Here is a 14,154-nt window from a genome sequence, read left to right as displayed (position 1 = left end):
ACATATTTGTACAGTTCAACACATGTAGGTACCGCAATGACTCTAACATACGTGTACAGCTCAATCCATTTAGGTACCGCAATGACTCTAACATACTTGTACAGCTCAATCCATTTAGGTAACGCAATGACTCTAACATACTTGTACAGTTCAATCCATTAGGTACCGCAATGACTCTAACATACTTGTACAGTTCAATCCATTTAGGTACCGCAATGACTCTAACATACTTGTACAGTTCAATCCAAATTTATTTGATAATCAATGATTTACATTAGTGATTATAGATAAAAAGAAATCTATTAGCATGACCAGTTCTGAAACTTCACTAATGTGTAATATAATTCCACTGACTTGATCGTTAAAAATTATATAAGTAAGCTCACTATATTAAATATTTATCTCTAAATTAGAGAACTAGTAAAGATAGAACCAATCAGTCCCATTTCCATAACGTCATGACAGAAATAGTACAATTAACGGTCCATTTCAGACAGAAAGAGTCGTAAATTTGATCTACAACAAGATCTGTGGATAATTCCTTTTAAAGCAAGCGTCACTATATGTTTATAATGACGTTGTAGAAACGATTTCATTTCTTTTAACTTGAAAAGAAAAACAAATACTTGTTAAAAAATAAAAAGTAATTAGATATTTACTTGACTTTATCTGCATTATTCAGAATAGAAAACTTTCATCTGTCAACAGTCCTTAGTGCTAGCATACAATAATTAAAACTGAAAAGAGGAAATTATCCCGTGTCCTTCTACAGCAAAATGGATGAAACAAGATTATAATAATAACGTTTCAAAATAGTTAAATAAATAAGTAACCAATAAATAAATAATAAAAACTAAAAACTAAAATCAAATATAATGCAAAATATAAAGGAGGTATTGAGGAAACATCTTATAACATTTAAGATACATCGTAGGTGTCGTCTGCTTCAAAGGCCGATTTAAATCTTCTGATCATGTTTTTTTTTAAATATAATATTTCAATTTTTGAAATAGTCTAACATCAAAAATCAACAACAAAAGCAATCGAAAAGTAACTTGCTATTTTAAGAAAATAAAAGACAACTAATATTATTATATTTACAAAAATAGTGTTCGAGATGCATCCTTAGGCTTTCACTATCACTCAAGCGCCAACGAAATCAATAGAAATCTAATCATATCTCCAGAAGAAAATATAAATACTTTTTTATCTACTTTAAAGTTTTGGTGTAATTTTTTTTCGACAATTTCAATGCACAGACGACTAAATATCGTCAGGAAAACCATCTTGATTAGAAATTGTCTGTTGTTTTATTTAAAAAGTGTTATCTTTCGCGCCTATTTTCAAAGGCTTTTGTCGTCTGCTTCCGGTTGAAGTCGGTCAAGTAAAGCAGAATAAAGCGTTCTCTTTCCATATCCATTTCCACACCCACCCATGTTACAGAAAAGCCTTTTCTGTTCTGGTCTTCTTTGTTCATCTCTTATCACAGGTACATTATAGGACCGTTTCCCATTCCCACATCCGAAGAATCCATTACAGAAAGGACGCTTTTTAATCTGGGGCATCTGTTCTTCCAAATCTTCTTTCTTGCGTCTAAATCTGTTTATACAACCGACAGCCCCGTTACAAAATATTCTTTTTCCTGACGTCAGTTGTCGTTCGTCAGCTTCTAACAGAGCGTCAAGGGAAGGTGTTTCTCGTTCCAATAAAAGTTCATCCACAATGTCTCGAAGTCTGTCCCTTGATGGGTCTGTTAGCAACTAAAAAATAAAAGACGATCATGATCATTATGTAATTATGAGTTGAGAATATAATCATAATTTATCGTTTTAAAAATACAAACTATAATGACATTTAAAAAAATTGTTTTGTAATGCTAAAGACATTTAACGATAAGAAAGAAAAAAAAAAGATAAACCCTTCTTCTATAGTATCTGAGACTGACACAATATTTTTAAGTCACAGCTGAAATTGACCTTTCTTGACTTTTCTATTATTACTGGTTTTCAAAAAAAAAATCCTGTTTGTTAAAGTCTATCTTACACTGGATCCGTCTTTTTAAATAACAGTTCTAACTCAAAGCTTTGTCTTATACGTAATCATTAGGATAACAACAAGTATCATACAATCAGCCAATAATTGTACAAGTAACAGGTACACAACTACAAATATGTGCTTTATTTACACTCAATGTCTCGTGTTACCAAGGTTCCATGTTGAGCCAGGAGTGATTTGAATATATTTTTATGTAACATAAAATTTAGAATGGAAATGGGGAATGTGTCAAAGAGACAACAACCCGACCATAGAAAAAACGACAGGTCTTCAATGTAGCGAGAAATTCCCACACCCGGAGGCGTCCTTCAGGTGGCCCCTAAACAAATATATACTAGTTCAGTGATAAGGAACGCTTCATATTTGTTTTTTGTTTGTGAATTTTATTATAAAGGAGCAAAGACTGACGTCCAGAATATGAACCAGCATTCAATAAATTAAGTTATGTAAAAATGATAAATCTGTTCGGCTAAAGATGTCAATCGCTATCCGCTGAAAACAGTTCGATTTATGGTCCTCTTCGCGGTCCGCGTTTAAACTATCCCGATTTCTTTAAAACATTTGATTTTTAAGTGTTGGGTGTAAATTTAATGATAAAAACAATCTATGCACATTGTTGGAAAATATACAATTTATTTGTACCTGCTACAGACCAGGAGAAAAGTTTGACGAGCCCGTTTCGCGGGGGAAATTTGGCTGATTATATAGGAAATCATTGAAGCATGACTGGAGCGGGCCCCCCTTAGGCAGGAAAAAATATTATCAGGAAAAGGTTGACTTCAAACGTGGCGTCAAAATGTCCATTTTTGTCCCTATGAATTATACAAAACAGTCTCAGCATCGAACTAGGTCACGCTCATTTCAAAGACCAATCGTTCCGTCCAAAGCTCAGATGTTCACATAATGCAGTCATCAAAACAGAATCAGTTTATTGGCTCAACAATTGTACAACCAAATATAACATTAATGAACAAAGGGTTTATTGGACTATTGACATGCGGTCATATGTATTTTTCCGTCCTTTATTTAGAGCTTAGCGAATAAGAAGGACTTCCGTTTTGGTTGTGTGGGATGTATAGATACGCAGCCACGTGAGGTCGGATTTGCCGGTAAAGTTTAAATTTGATTCTCAATTTTTTTATGCATAGTAAAATCTTCATTTAAAATATTAGAATGCAGGTTTAAATTTCAATCCCATTGTAGATTTTAATTATCATGAAATCACTAGTTTAACACCCAAAGAGAAAATTTCAAAAACATTCTTATCATAATGATATTTGATTGTGGTGAGGGTCAAAATCGGATAAATGACCTCTCAAAACATATCGAAACAAAAACATTAAAATTATACAAAATATAAATAAAAATTAGTTTTTCTAATCTATTTTTTACATTTACTATTTTAAAAGTCACCTTTCATACTGCTTATCCCTTTATATAAATACTACAAACAAATAGTGATCGGTGTACAAATGTACATTTGTTATTTATATATAATAATTCTTCCTCGTGAGTATAAAAGTACAAAATCGACAACGTCAAAAGTTAAGTGAACAGTCGGATAACCAGTGAACGACCAGCGTACGACTTTGATACAACATAATTCCCGTATGATACCAGACAGTAGTGCCGTCTACTTATCTTCCCAATATAGTTATGACTTACAATGTAAGTTCTAAATAATAGATTTATCATATCTATTTATTCCCAGTTATGATACGAGATAATTGCATTATTAACAATAGAACTTAAATAATTTGCCTGTAAACATTTGAATATTAATTTTCATCGACTATTACCCTGTTATTAATCGTCACAAGATTTGTGTAGGTAAACGATCATTCAAATCAATTAGTGCGTAATATATACAATCAAAGTACTGAAGTACTGAACATTGGATGACCGCAAGTTCTTGTGGATAGTCAAAAGATCTTGTCTCAGAAAAAAATCACATTTCTATACCTGAAACTGAGGTTAATGTACAGAGATATTTTTTTCTGAGACAAGTTCGTGCGTGGAAGATGAATAAATGACAGGAAATTCAACCTGGCCGTAATATATATTATATTATAGACTAAGTGACACAAATCAGTATACACTTGTTTGTTGTTACAAGGATTTGTATAGTACAAATCCTTGGTTGTTATGTTCCAGACCATATGAGTATTTGGACCGTACGCGTACGGTCCGGACCGTATACGTATACTCGTACGGTCCGACCATACGCGTACGATCGGACCGTATGAGTATACGCGTATGGTCCAGTATGAGCTGACCATACATGTTATTGGATAATATGGGTTACATCTATACAAACATTTATCACAATCTTTATTTTTAGTTTTACAAATTGTTATTATAACATAAGATGGATAAAATGACCTACCTAACAATTTAAATTAGATATTTGGTTAATTGTATATCTGAATCCTATTTGAAACTCTCGCCAAAGGTGACACTCGCTACCAAAAGTATATTTTTCATATTTACATTTTTTCAGTTCATGCATGTTCCTTTCAATTAGCATTTTTTTGAAAAGTTGCTACATATTCTAAAGCAATTGTCCTTCCACATTATTCGCATTCAATTTCAGTGAAAATAATTGTCATAATTCAAATAGTGTATTATGTATTACTGATCTACATGCTAAATACTAGAGATTTACAGATTTAATTAGCGTGAATTTTTTAAATAGTTAAAATGTAAAGTTTTTATTTCAATTACAATTGATTTTTTTTTCTATTCATTTGAGAGTTAAGTTATGTTGATCTGTTATATGTATTTGTATCTAGTACAATTGACCAACTCCTTGATATTAGTCAGACCGTACGCGTACGGTCCGACCGTATGAGTATTTCGAAAAAGTACGCATACGGTCCAGACCGTACGCGTACGGTCCAAATACTCATACGGTCTGGAAAAGTTATAAACAAGTATTATATTAATGTAACAGTTACATGTATATATAATTTTCATCCATTTGTATATCATTCTATTCTACTATTCTAATAATAGTGCAGTGCAAGTGCATAGGGGACACTCTTCTGTAAAAAAAAATATTTTTCTAACAGATTGGATTTGAGAAGCCATTCATATTTTCCCTCAAAACCAATCTTCCATGCCGAGTTATCGGTAAAGCAAGGTCTGGTAACTCTGCATGAGGGATTGCCGAAAAAAGTTCTTGAGCTATTCTATAATAGAGCAGGCTAATGCCACTACAAGGCAGCACTCGCACCCGCAAAGTGGAAAGGAATTAATATAAGTTGTAATAACTTGTTTCCCAATCCACTATAAACAAATATGTTTAAACTAAATTTATAAACCTTGGGACACTGGATTGTTGGCAAAATGTCAAATAAGTTTAGTGTTGTCCATATAGCCAGAAATTAGTAGTGCTTTTGCTAATAAATATTTATAATATGTAAATGAGAATTGTAACACATGATAATAGTTTGAACTGGACTGGCTTGATAAGACTTGATATCATTAAAATCTTTAAAACACGGATATTATAAGTTGTCCGTCACAGAGTCCTTATTTACAATCACTCTGATATTTTTCCGTAAAGTTGTCAGGCGGTCAAAATCAAAACAATGAACGCGAATTTAGTAATGTTTTCGAGTTTACGTGAGTTCATTCTTCTTGAAACAGGGGCATTTTAACTTTACGTGGAAACCTAATGTTCAACGACTACACATACAAGGTTTGGCCTTGCTTATTCTTTGGACATTCAAGTTTCAAATTTCACCCGGCAACCTGTTTTTCTAATGACCTTGTATGCCAATTTTCAACACGAAGTTCGCAAATTTGACGTTTCAGCCATTTTAGCCGGTGTTTTACACTGCAATGTTAAAAGCCTCTCACTTCGATTTTTAAAATAGCTCAGGAACCTTGATTTTTTGCACCAACAGTCATTATATTTCGTTTAAATGGTGTAGATTGTTGTGTATATTTATTTTCTGCCCCGGCAACCTGTCTATCACTTAAATTAAAATTTAAAATTAAAACAGACATTTTTTTCAAAATTCCCTACTGTATCATTTTAATATAATTTCCGTGACCCGTATCCGATTTCTTTTGTATAATATTCAAATAAGCAAAGTGGCGTTGATTTCTGGATATGATTTATATAACATGGGTTGCTGTCTCTTTAAGTATATGCATAAATCCTTTTATTCAAACTTGCAATCGGATTAAAATACAAATCTTGTGTCCACGCTTCGCTTTTATTTGTATTCTCATTCTAATGTTTTTGTTGTGGGATTGCGGTCTCATTGAACTATATTATATACAATATCTCACTTTACTTAAACTTACAGAAATCAGAACAAAAGCAATGGATTAGAAAACATGTACAGATTTTAACCTTACTCAATCCTTATTGTTAATAGAATGTTTTCTTTCTTATTCCCGATCTTCGATAATCTAATCAGAATATGCAAATCTTTAACTGAACACGTGTTGTATTAACGTATGTGAGTGATTGAATAATAACTGTTAAATTCAATAGAGTATCCTTGTTAATTGTAGTGCTAGTTACTTTTAATCCCCTGAATATTTTATTCTTTATATACTTCATGAACAATCGAATCACTACTAAAAAGATATTTAAAATAGCCATCCCACAATTTGTATACCGTCTACACCCTTAAGAAAAAAGATCGCTCGGTATAATCTAAATAAAAGGGGAAATATTTCACCATTCTTCAAAACTCAAAAATGTACTTTGAAATTACGAGATTAAGTAGTTTTAAACGTGTAGTAATTTCGGGGCCCTTTATAGCTTGTTGTTCGGTGTGAGCCATGGCTCCGTGTTGAAGGCCGTACATTGACCTACAAAATGTAAATTATGGTTTACTTTTATAAATTGTTATTTGGATGGAGAGGTGTCTCATTGGCACTCACATCACATCTTCCTATATCTATATGATAATAAAAACATTGTCTGCATGAATCATATATTTTCAGGACCAAATGACTACATGATTTATGCAAATATAACAATGTTGTTACTAGTCTCTATTTTCCCACGAAACACAATATGTTGAATTTTGGAAAATAACTTCAAGAAATATATAAACGAGCTGATAAAAAAATACGTCAACTGTTTGACTTAAATGAGCTTCGGACATTGGACCCTCTGATTTTCTTTATTTTGGTGTTTTATTTGTTAAAAGTAAATTCAAAATATTTCATTTTTTTTTTATCACTATTCAAACGATCTTACAATACCGATGGTTTATACGTGCTAATAAATAGAAAGGAGAAACATCACGTATACAACTGCCAATTAGTATGAAATTCAAAACAGTGTAGCTGTGGCCATTGATTGACCCATCAAAATCATCCATTGACTGGGACAATTTACGTGAACGTTTGTCTGTAACAACCACTGTTCATGACGTACCTACGATAGACATTTAAACTGTGGGGTCACCAAAGGTTTCTTAACGCCTTTAATTATAAAATAATTCGAAAAAATAATCAGGAATAAACTTTGTGTTTTGATTTATATAATTGATATAAATCAAAATATCGTGTTATTTCTGATTAATTTTTCGAATTACTTTATTTAGGTTTTGAGAACCTTTGGTGACCCCATAGTTTAAGTTTCTTTAAAAAGTACATAGTGAGCATTGGTCGTTACATACAAACGTTCACCTAAATTGTCCCAGTCAATGAATGATTTTAATGTGTCAATCAATGGCCACAGCTACACTGTTTTGAATTTCATACTATATAAGACGAATAGGAGAAATTATACACCTTTAGCGTTGACTCTAGCGAAGGGAAAATGACAGATAAACCAAGATCCAGATACTATCTCCAAGATAAATGGTTTCAGTTAGTAACTTTTTAGTAATTTTGGATCGGAGAACGAGCTGTGTGTCTGTCCTGCGAAGACAAAATGGTAGAAAAATAAATATATAGTATGGTCTAAATACATGTACTTATATTGTCCAGACTGGAATGACCAAACATGTATATGTAGGACTTTTATCTGCGATGGTACTGAACTCAAATGTGCGATGGTAACGCACAAGTGCAATGGTCACGCTGAAGTGCGATGGAAACCTTAAAGTGAGATGGTCGCGCCAATGTGCGATGGTCACGCTAAAGTGCGATGGTCACGCTAAAATGCGTAGGTATAATATAAGGTGCGATGGTGTATCAGGAATGGGCTTCTGACAATGTTTTTTGTTTGTCGTTAAGTTTCTTTTATTGTATATCTATACTATTAAACGAGAAGACCTCATTTTTGGTGTCGCTTCTCTCCTTTCCACAATAAATTAATCAACACGCCTCTGTGTCCTATAGGTACAGTGCATAGTCGCATTTGTCATCCATTCATATGATTATTCAGATTGAGTTATTTTGGGAGAAAAACGAGAAAAAGGCATCCGGATATTGTCCCGTCATTGGACAAATTTTAAGTCAGATTAGACTTCCGGTTTGCGTTTTTCTGTATACTTTGAACATACATATACAAAGAATAAAGTGTATTTTCAGAATTCTATCTGCTATCATTTTCAAGTTTACTATCCACGGCGGTCACAGAGTTTATTAAATAGAGAGGGTCTGTATACTATATCAATGACCACCATGGATCGATTAGTAAACTTAGAATTGAAAGTAAATACACTATATTTATATAATAATGATTCATGTGAACTTTTGATACCTTTTCTGAAATTCTCCAGTCATTAAATCTTTTACAAAATTCATTGATTACAAAAAAAAGAAGATGTGGTATGATTGCCATGTTGAGACAACTCTCCACAAGAGACCAATATATGACACAGAAATTAACAACTACAGATCACCGTACGACCTTCAAAAACGAGCAAAGCCCATACCGCATACTCAGCTTCAAAAGGCCCCGAACTGACAATGTAAAACAATTCAAACCAGAAAACTAGCGGCCTTATTTATGTACAAAAAGTGAACGAAAAACAAATATGTAACACATAAACAAACGACAACCACTGAATTACAGGCTCCTTACTTATATGTTCATAACATACTAAATGAAAACTATGTTCATATTGAAATTGATAGAAAACCAAAAATTGGGAATTTTGGAAATAAAGGAGGAGGGATAAAAAAAAAAAGCAGCATTTTCCTGTCCCAAATAACCTATATATGACTTATGATACTTTTGCTGAAATTCTCCAGTCATTCAATATTTTACAAAATTCTTCCAACAACACTTTACATACTTTAAACTACGCTCTGAATGCCCGCGATTTCGCGGGTGTGTTCTAGTTTAGTTTACATGTATTATGTTTATTAACCAAGCCGTTGTCTTTCTCTTTTAATTTGTGTTACACTAGTCATTGCGTGGACCTAATATACATGTATATAGACTGATATGCGGCCTAGAATAATGCTCCGCGTTAAGGACCGTAGTTATAAGTTGCATATATCAACGACATTTTACCCCTTCTCTATAACGATTCATTCTAATTTTGCCAAACCATATGGACAGGTGTTCTTTTAATTTGTTTATTATTTAAAAGGAGGCGCATGTATACCCAAGGGTAAATGTAACAATACAAAAATAAGTGATATATTTATAAATGCAGTATTCTATTCTCGTAAATTAGATGAATAAAAAAGAAATGATCCGAAATAATCGAAATTAATTGAATTGTTCTATAACTCAAGGACATATCATATCGACTTAATGCCTACGTAAAAAGAATTAGTTGAATTATAAAGTTACTTTACACAAAAGTAATATTATATTTTGTATTAAACGTAGCAATTTAAACTAATCCACATTTGGTAATCAAATATTTGTTTGTAATTCGAATAATATTTTCAACAAGAACGAAATCCAATTGGGACTGGTTATCTTTCTTTTCCTTTTTTCGTCTCAAATATTGACATATATTTCCATATTAAAACAGCAATGCATATACATGTACAATATATATAGATGTCACCACTACACCAAGTGTGTGTTGCGATATTTCTCTAATGTTTGTGCTCTTTTCACATTTCTTGAGCGGATTGATAAACATATTTTTTTTTATCACTAGTAAAAAGTAAAATCACAAAAATACTGAACTCCGAGGAATATTCAAAACGGAAAGTCCATAATCAAATGGCAAAATCAATAGTGCAAACACATCAAACGACAACAACTGCCATATTCCTGACTTGGTACAGGCATTTTCTTCAAGAAAATGGTGGACTAATAAGATATAAGAACATGTGGTATGAGTGCGAATGATACAGCTCTCTTATCCAAGACACAATTTGTAAAAGTAATTAAAATATTATAGATCAAAGTACGGTCATCAACACGGAGTATTGACTCACACCGAACAGCAAGCTATAAAAGACCCCAAAAATGACTAGTCTAAAACCATTCAAACGGGAAAACTAACGGCCTATTTTCTATAAAAAAAAATGAGAAACGAAAAACGCGTATGAACCACATCAACAAGGGACATCTACTGAACATCAGAAACCTGATTTTATATAGCTAACTTAACCTCTCACTTGTATGACAGTCGCCTGAAATTCCATTAAATTGACAACGATGTGTGAACAAAATGAACATTGGTAAAAATGTCACAAATAGGTGTACAGCAGTCAACATTGTGTTATTATCTAATCACTATAAAAACAAACAAATATATTAACAAACATTTACAATGCACAATAACGGGATGTAAATGTACAGAGCCACGTCATATGTAAGAAGAAAATACAAAAAGGCATAAAGACAAAGCATATAAGCAAATATAAAAGACAAGAATACAGAAATTTTCATAGAACAAAAAGACAATGCCGGGATGTATAACTACAGAGCCACGTCAAATGAATACCACCGAAAAGAGACTAAACAGTAAAAGTGGTATAAGCAAAGACAAATAAAAGAAAACTAAAACACATTTTTTATATCTGTTCTCATGATTATTTGAAATTTGATTATGACGTTTAATTTTCTTGAATTCTTTTGAATTTCCTATTGTGGCGTCTTGAAAAAAAAGACGACCATGCCCGATGACATCACATAATTAGAACACAACTTTCTCCAAATGTGTGAAAAGGAAGGATAAAAATCAGTAGAAAAACAGATTCCTCTACTTAACGCGTGTATATCAATATTTCTCCACTGTCAACAGTTAAATTTTAAATATTTAAAGAGCTCGACAAGCCTCGCGCTTTAGATTTTAAAATTAAACTGTCTCGAATGGAAAAACATCGTAATACACTCGCTGCAGTGATGGAATCTTTATTGTTCTACTCGAGACAGTTAAATTTTAATATTTAAAGGGCGAGGCTTGCCGAGTGTTTGAAATAATTGAAATTTAAGTGTTGAGAGTGGAGAAGTGTCATAATACACGAGTTATGCATACATCAATACTTGTGTCTTCCATCTGTTTACGTTCAATTCAGTAAGTTTTCGTATTCATTGTTTTAAAATAACTCATCTATAGTTTTATGGAAGAAACAATGGTCGTTTGATAATCAAACACTTAAAATTAAAGAAGTCTTTAGATATTCTAGATAAATTCGGTTTGAGTCCAAATTTTTAACTTTTAAATTATTTTTTTTTACAATATATATAAGAAGATGTGGTATGAGTGTCAATGAGACAACTCCTCGTCCAAGTCACTTTTTATAAAAGTAAACCAGTATAGGTAAAAGCCTGAATTTTTATGTTTAACACCTTTTAAGTTTGGTTATATTCGTAGAAAGAAAGTTGTTCATCAAAATGTAAGTTATAATGACCACACTATATACTTTCTACCAGTAACATTTTGTAAGTCTTCTTGGGGAGGGTGCAACTTCATTTATTTGGACAAATAATTAAAGTTTGTTCCGACTTTGATAAAAATAAAAACAAAAAAAACAGAAGGAATTTTTTTTTAAATCTTAATGTCCAGTCCTTTTTTTTTTTCTTTTTTTTAATATTATATATTACTATTAATTTTCATATTTTAAAAATAATTTAATACATAAAAAACGAAAATATTTTTTTTATACAAAAGAATAGTTTAAACATAGACGCGTTCATATATACGACGCGACGTGTTGTGCGTTAAGATAGCTTTCCTGGAAAATATATTTAAATACACAAATATCTATTTGAAAAATTATTATTTAAAGTAAATAAATAAATAAAAAAAAATTTGCTTGTTTATTTACCGTTTTTAATAATTCTTCGTCTGTTACATCGTCTGCCAAGCATACCAAAATCATTGATAGCAAATAAATACTCCCAAAAACTAATTTCTCCATTGTGTTTGTTGTCAGTCTGTGTTTTGTCGTCAATTCTTGTCAGTTCTATGGCGTGTAACAACGTGCCTGGCGGTGCAAGATTAGGATGCCGTCTCACTTTATTGGTCTTGAAAATGAAATGAAAGCTAAATGAGCAAACTATATAGGACAGAAATATAAACTTATTTAAAATTTATGATGAGAATTCCCCAGTAGTGCAGGCGGCTATTAGAATGACTTGAAACATGATTATCGCCATTTTATATCATTAACTATAAAGTGTTAATTTGTTGCTACCTACGGTAATTTAAGTTTTGACTAATGGTACAGTTTTAAATCAATATGCTTCATTACATATTTTAATAATCCATATTTGGAAAACGGAATCGGATACAACTAGTGAACATGTTAAAAAGCATCCAAATGTAAAAGTACGAATTACAGTGACCAGAGAAAAACTTTTGGAAAAACAAGACCAAGAGACATTATTTTTTTTTTTCAATGCGATTTTTTCAATAAATGTCCACTATACTATGCTTTAAACATGTTATTCCTGATTAAAAAGTGTTGAAAGATGAATAGATGGTAAAACTTTTTATGCACGATAATTTATTAATTCTGAAACCTTTTTTTTTTTAATTTTTATTAAACAATGATATGATTTCTTGATTTCTCATAAGTACTAATTTACTTACCTGTCGTGTCAAAAAACTGATAAAGTTTCCATTTTAAAAAATATATATCGTTTAGACGAAAGTTCGGAAATAAAAGACTTAAGAATATGTGGGATATAAATTTCCGTATGGCGCATGCATACAATTTGTAGGTGCGTTAGTAATATCTGTTTTTGTCTTAATCAAGAATATCCTCTTACAACCTCTTATCCCCGGGCATTGTCAGATCTAACTATGACAACATCAATTGAATCACACTAAAGACCAAAAAGGAATAATTTAATTTCCTTGTATGTTATGTTCGAGTTTATATGATAATTCCTATAGAACAAGCATTCCGTTGTGTTGTTGAAACTTATCGGGGGCAAATGAATAAATGGATGGGACAAGAAGTACTATCGAGGGAATTTGATTTGAGAAGAATAATTGTAATTTTCAATAATGGGACACACCGATTTCCATTTACATATGGAATATCATTGGCAATTACAATAAAGAACATCTCTTCTACATGTAACTTGTTGTTTGTCATCTGTCTTTTTAGACAGTCATTGAAAGATGCCATCCAAGAACGCCATACATCAAATCGGAATATCTCTATGTTTTAGGAAACACTTATTGACACCTTTTATTAAAGATAATTGTCTTTATTTTATAATCTGATTTGCAGTCCAGACTTCGAATATTGTTTTGTCTATCCAACAATATTTTATTGCTTTCACGGTTTTATGTGTACCATTGTGGATGTAATTCTCTTTCTCTTATATAAAGTAACTAATGAATAGATTTCTTTTATGCTCATTTAAGAATTATATTAGAATGCGAGGGTGTCTATATACTAGGATTAAACTCATTCTAATGGGACAGGTTGTGTGTTTTTTTTTTTTTTTTTGGGGGGGGGGGTACAATAATGGAACACGACAGTCTAGAAGAAAAGAAGAACTGGATGGGATTTGAATTCGTCTGTTGAACAGAATTGTCTGAGGTCAGGAAATCAAAACGACAGTTTTAACATTTTAAGATACCAGTTTTGGTATACCAGATATGTGTCACACGCAGAAATTTTGTTATAAATAAGCAACGAGGTATATAATTGCATCAATTGGAATGAGAAAAAAAAACATATTCTAGACTTTTGTACAACAAAAATAAGTTGTTGCATACACAGGTTGGAGATTAACTTCAC

The 14,154-nt window shown here is 31.9% G+C and overlaps 1 protein-coding gene across 1 annotated transcript; it reads right to left on the bottom strand.

Annotated features, from left to right (window-relative positions):
* Window positions 1-233: 233 nt before the first annotated feature.
* Window positions 234-13,303, bottom strand: LOC139520938 (conoCAP-like). Its single transcript, XM_071314039.1, has 3 exons — window positions 12,990-13,303; window positions 12,223-12,421; window positions 234-1,760 (listed from the first exon to the last, which is right to left on the bottom strand). Exons 2-3 carry the CDS (start codon window positions 12,313-12,315, stop codon window positions 1,344-1,346), a joined length of 510 nt encoding a protein of 169 aa, XP_071170140.1. The 5' UTR covers window positions 12,316-12,421; window positions 12,990-13,303; the 3' UTR covers window positions 234-1,343.
* Between the last annotated feature and the right edge of the window lie 851 nt (window positions 13,304-14,154).

This window comes from Mytilus edulis, chromosome 4, assembly GCF_963676685.1.
Source record: "Mytilus edulis chromosome 4, xbMytEdul2.2, whole genome shotgun sequence".
Lineage (NCBI taxonomy): Eukaryota > Metazoa > Mollusca > Bivalvia > Mytilida > Mytilidae > Mytilus > Mytilus edulis.
This window is presented reverse-complemented; position numbering and strand designations above follow the sequence as displayed.

What these genes read in the sequence shown, in the direction of transcription:
- LOC139520938 (XM_071314039.1), bottom strand. Translation starts at nt 12,315, where the DNA reads ATGGAGAAATTAGTTTTTGGGAGTATTTATTTGCTATCAATGATTTTG. An exon ending in ACGAAGAATTATTAAAAACG is followed by an intron (nt 1,761 to 12,222) that starts GTAAATAAACAA and finishes TTTATTTTTTAG; the next exon opens with TTGCTAACAGACCCATCAAG.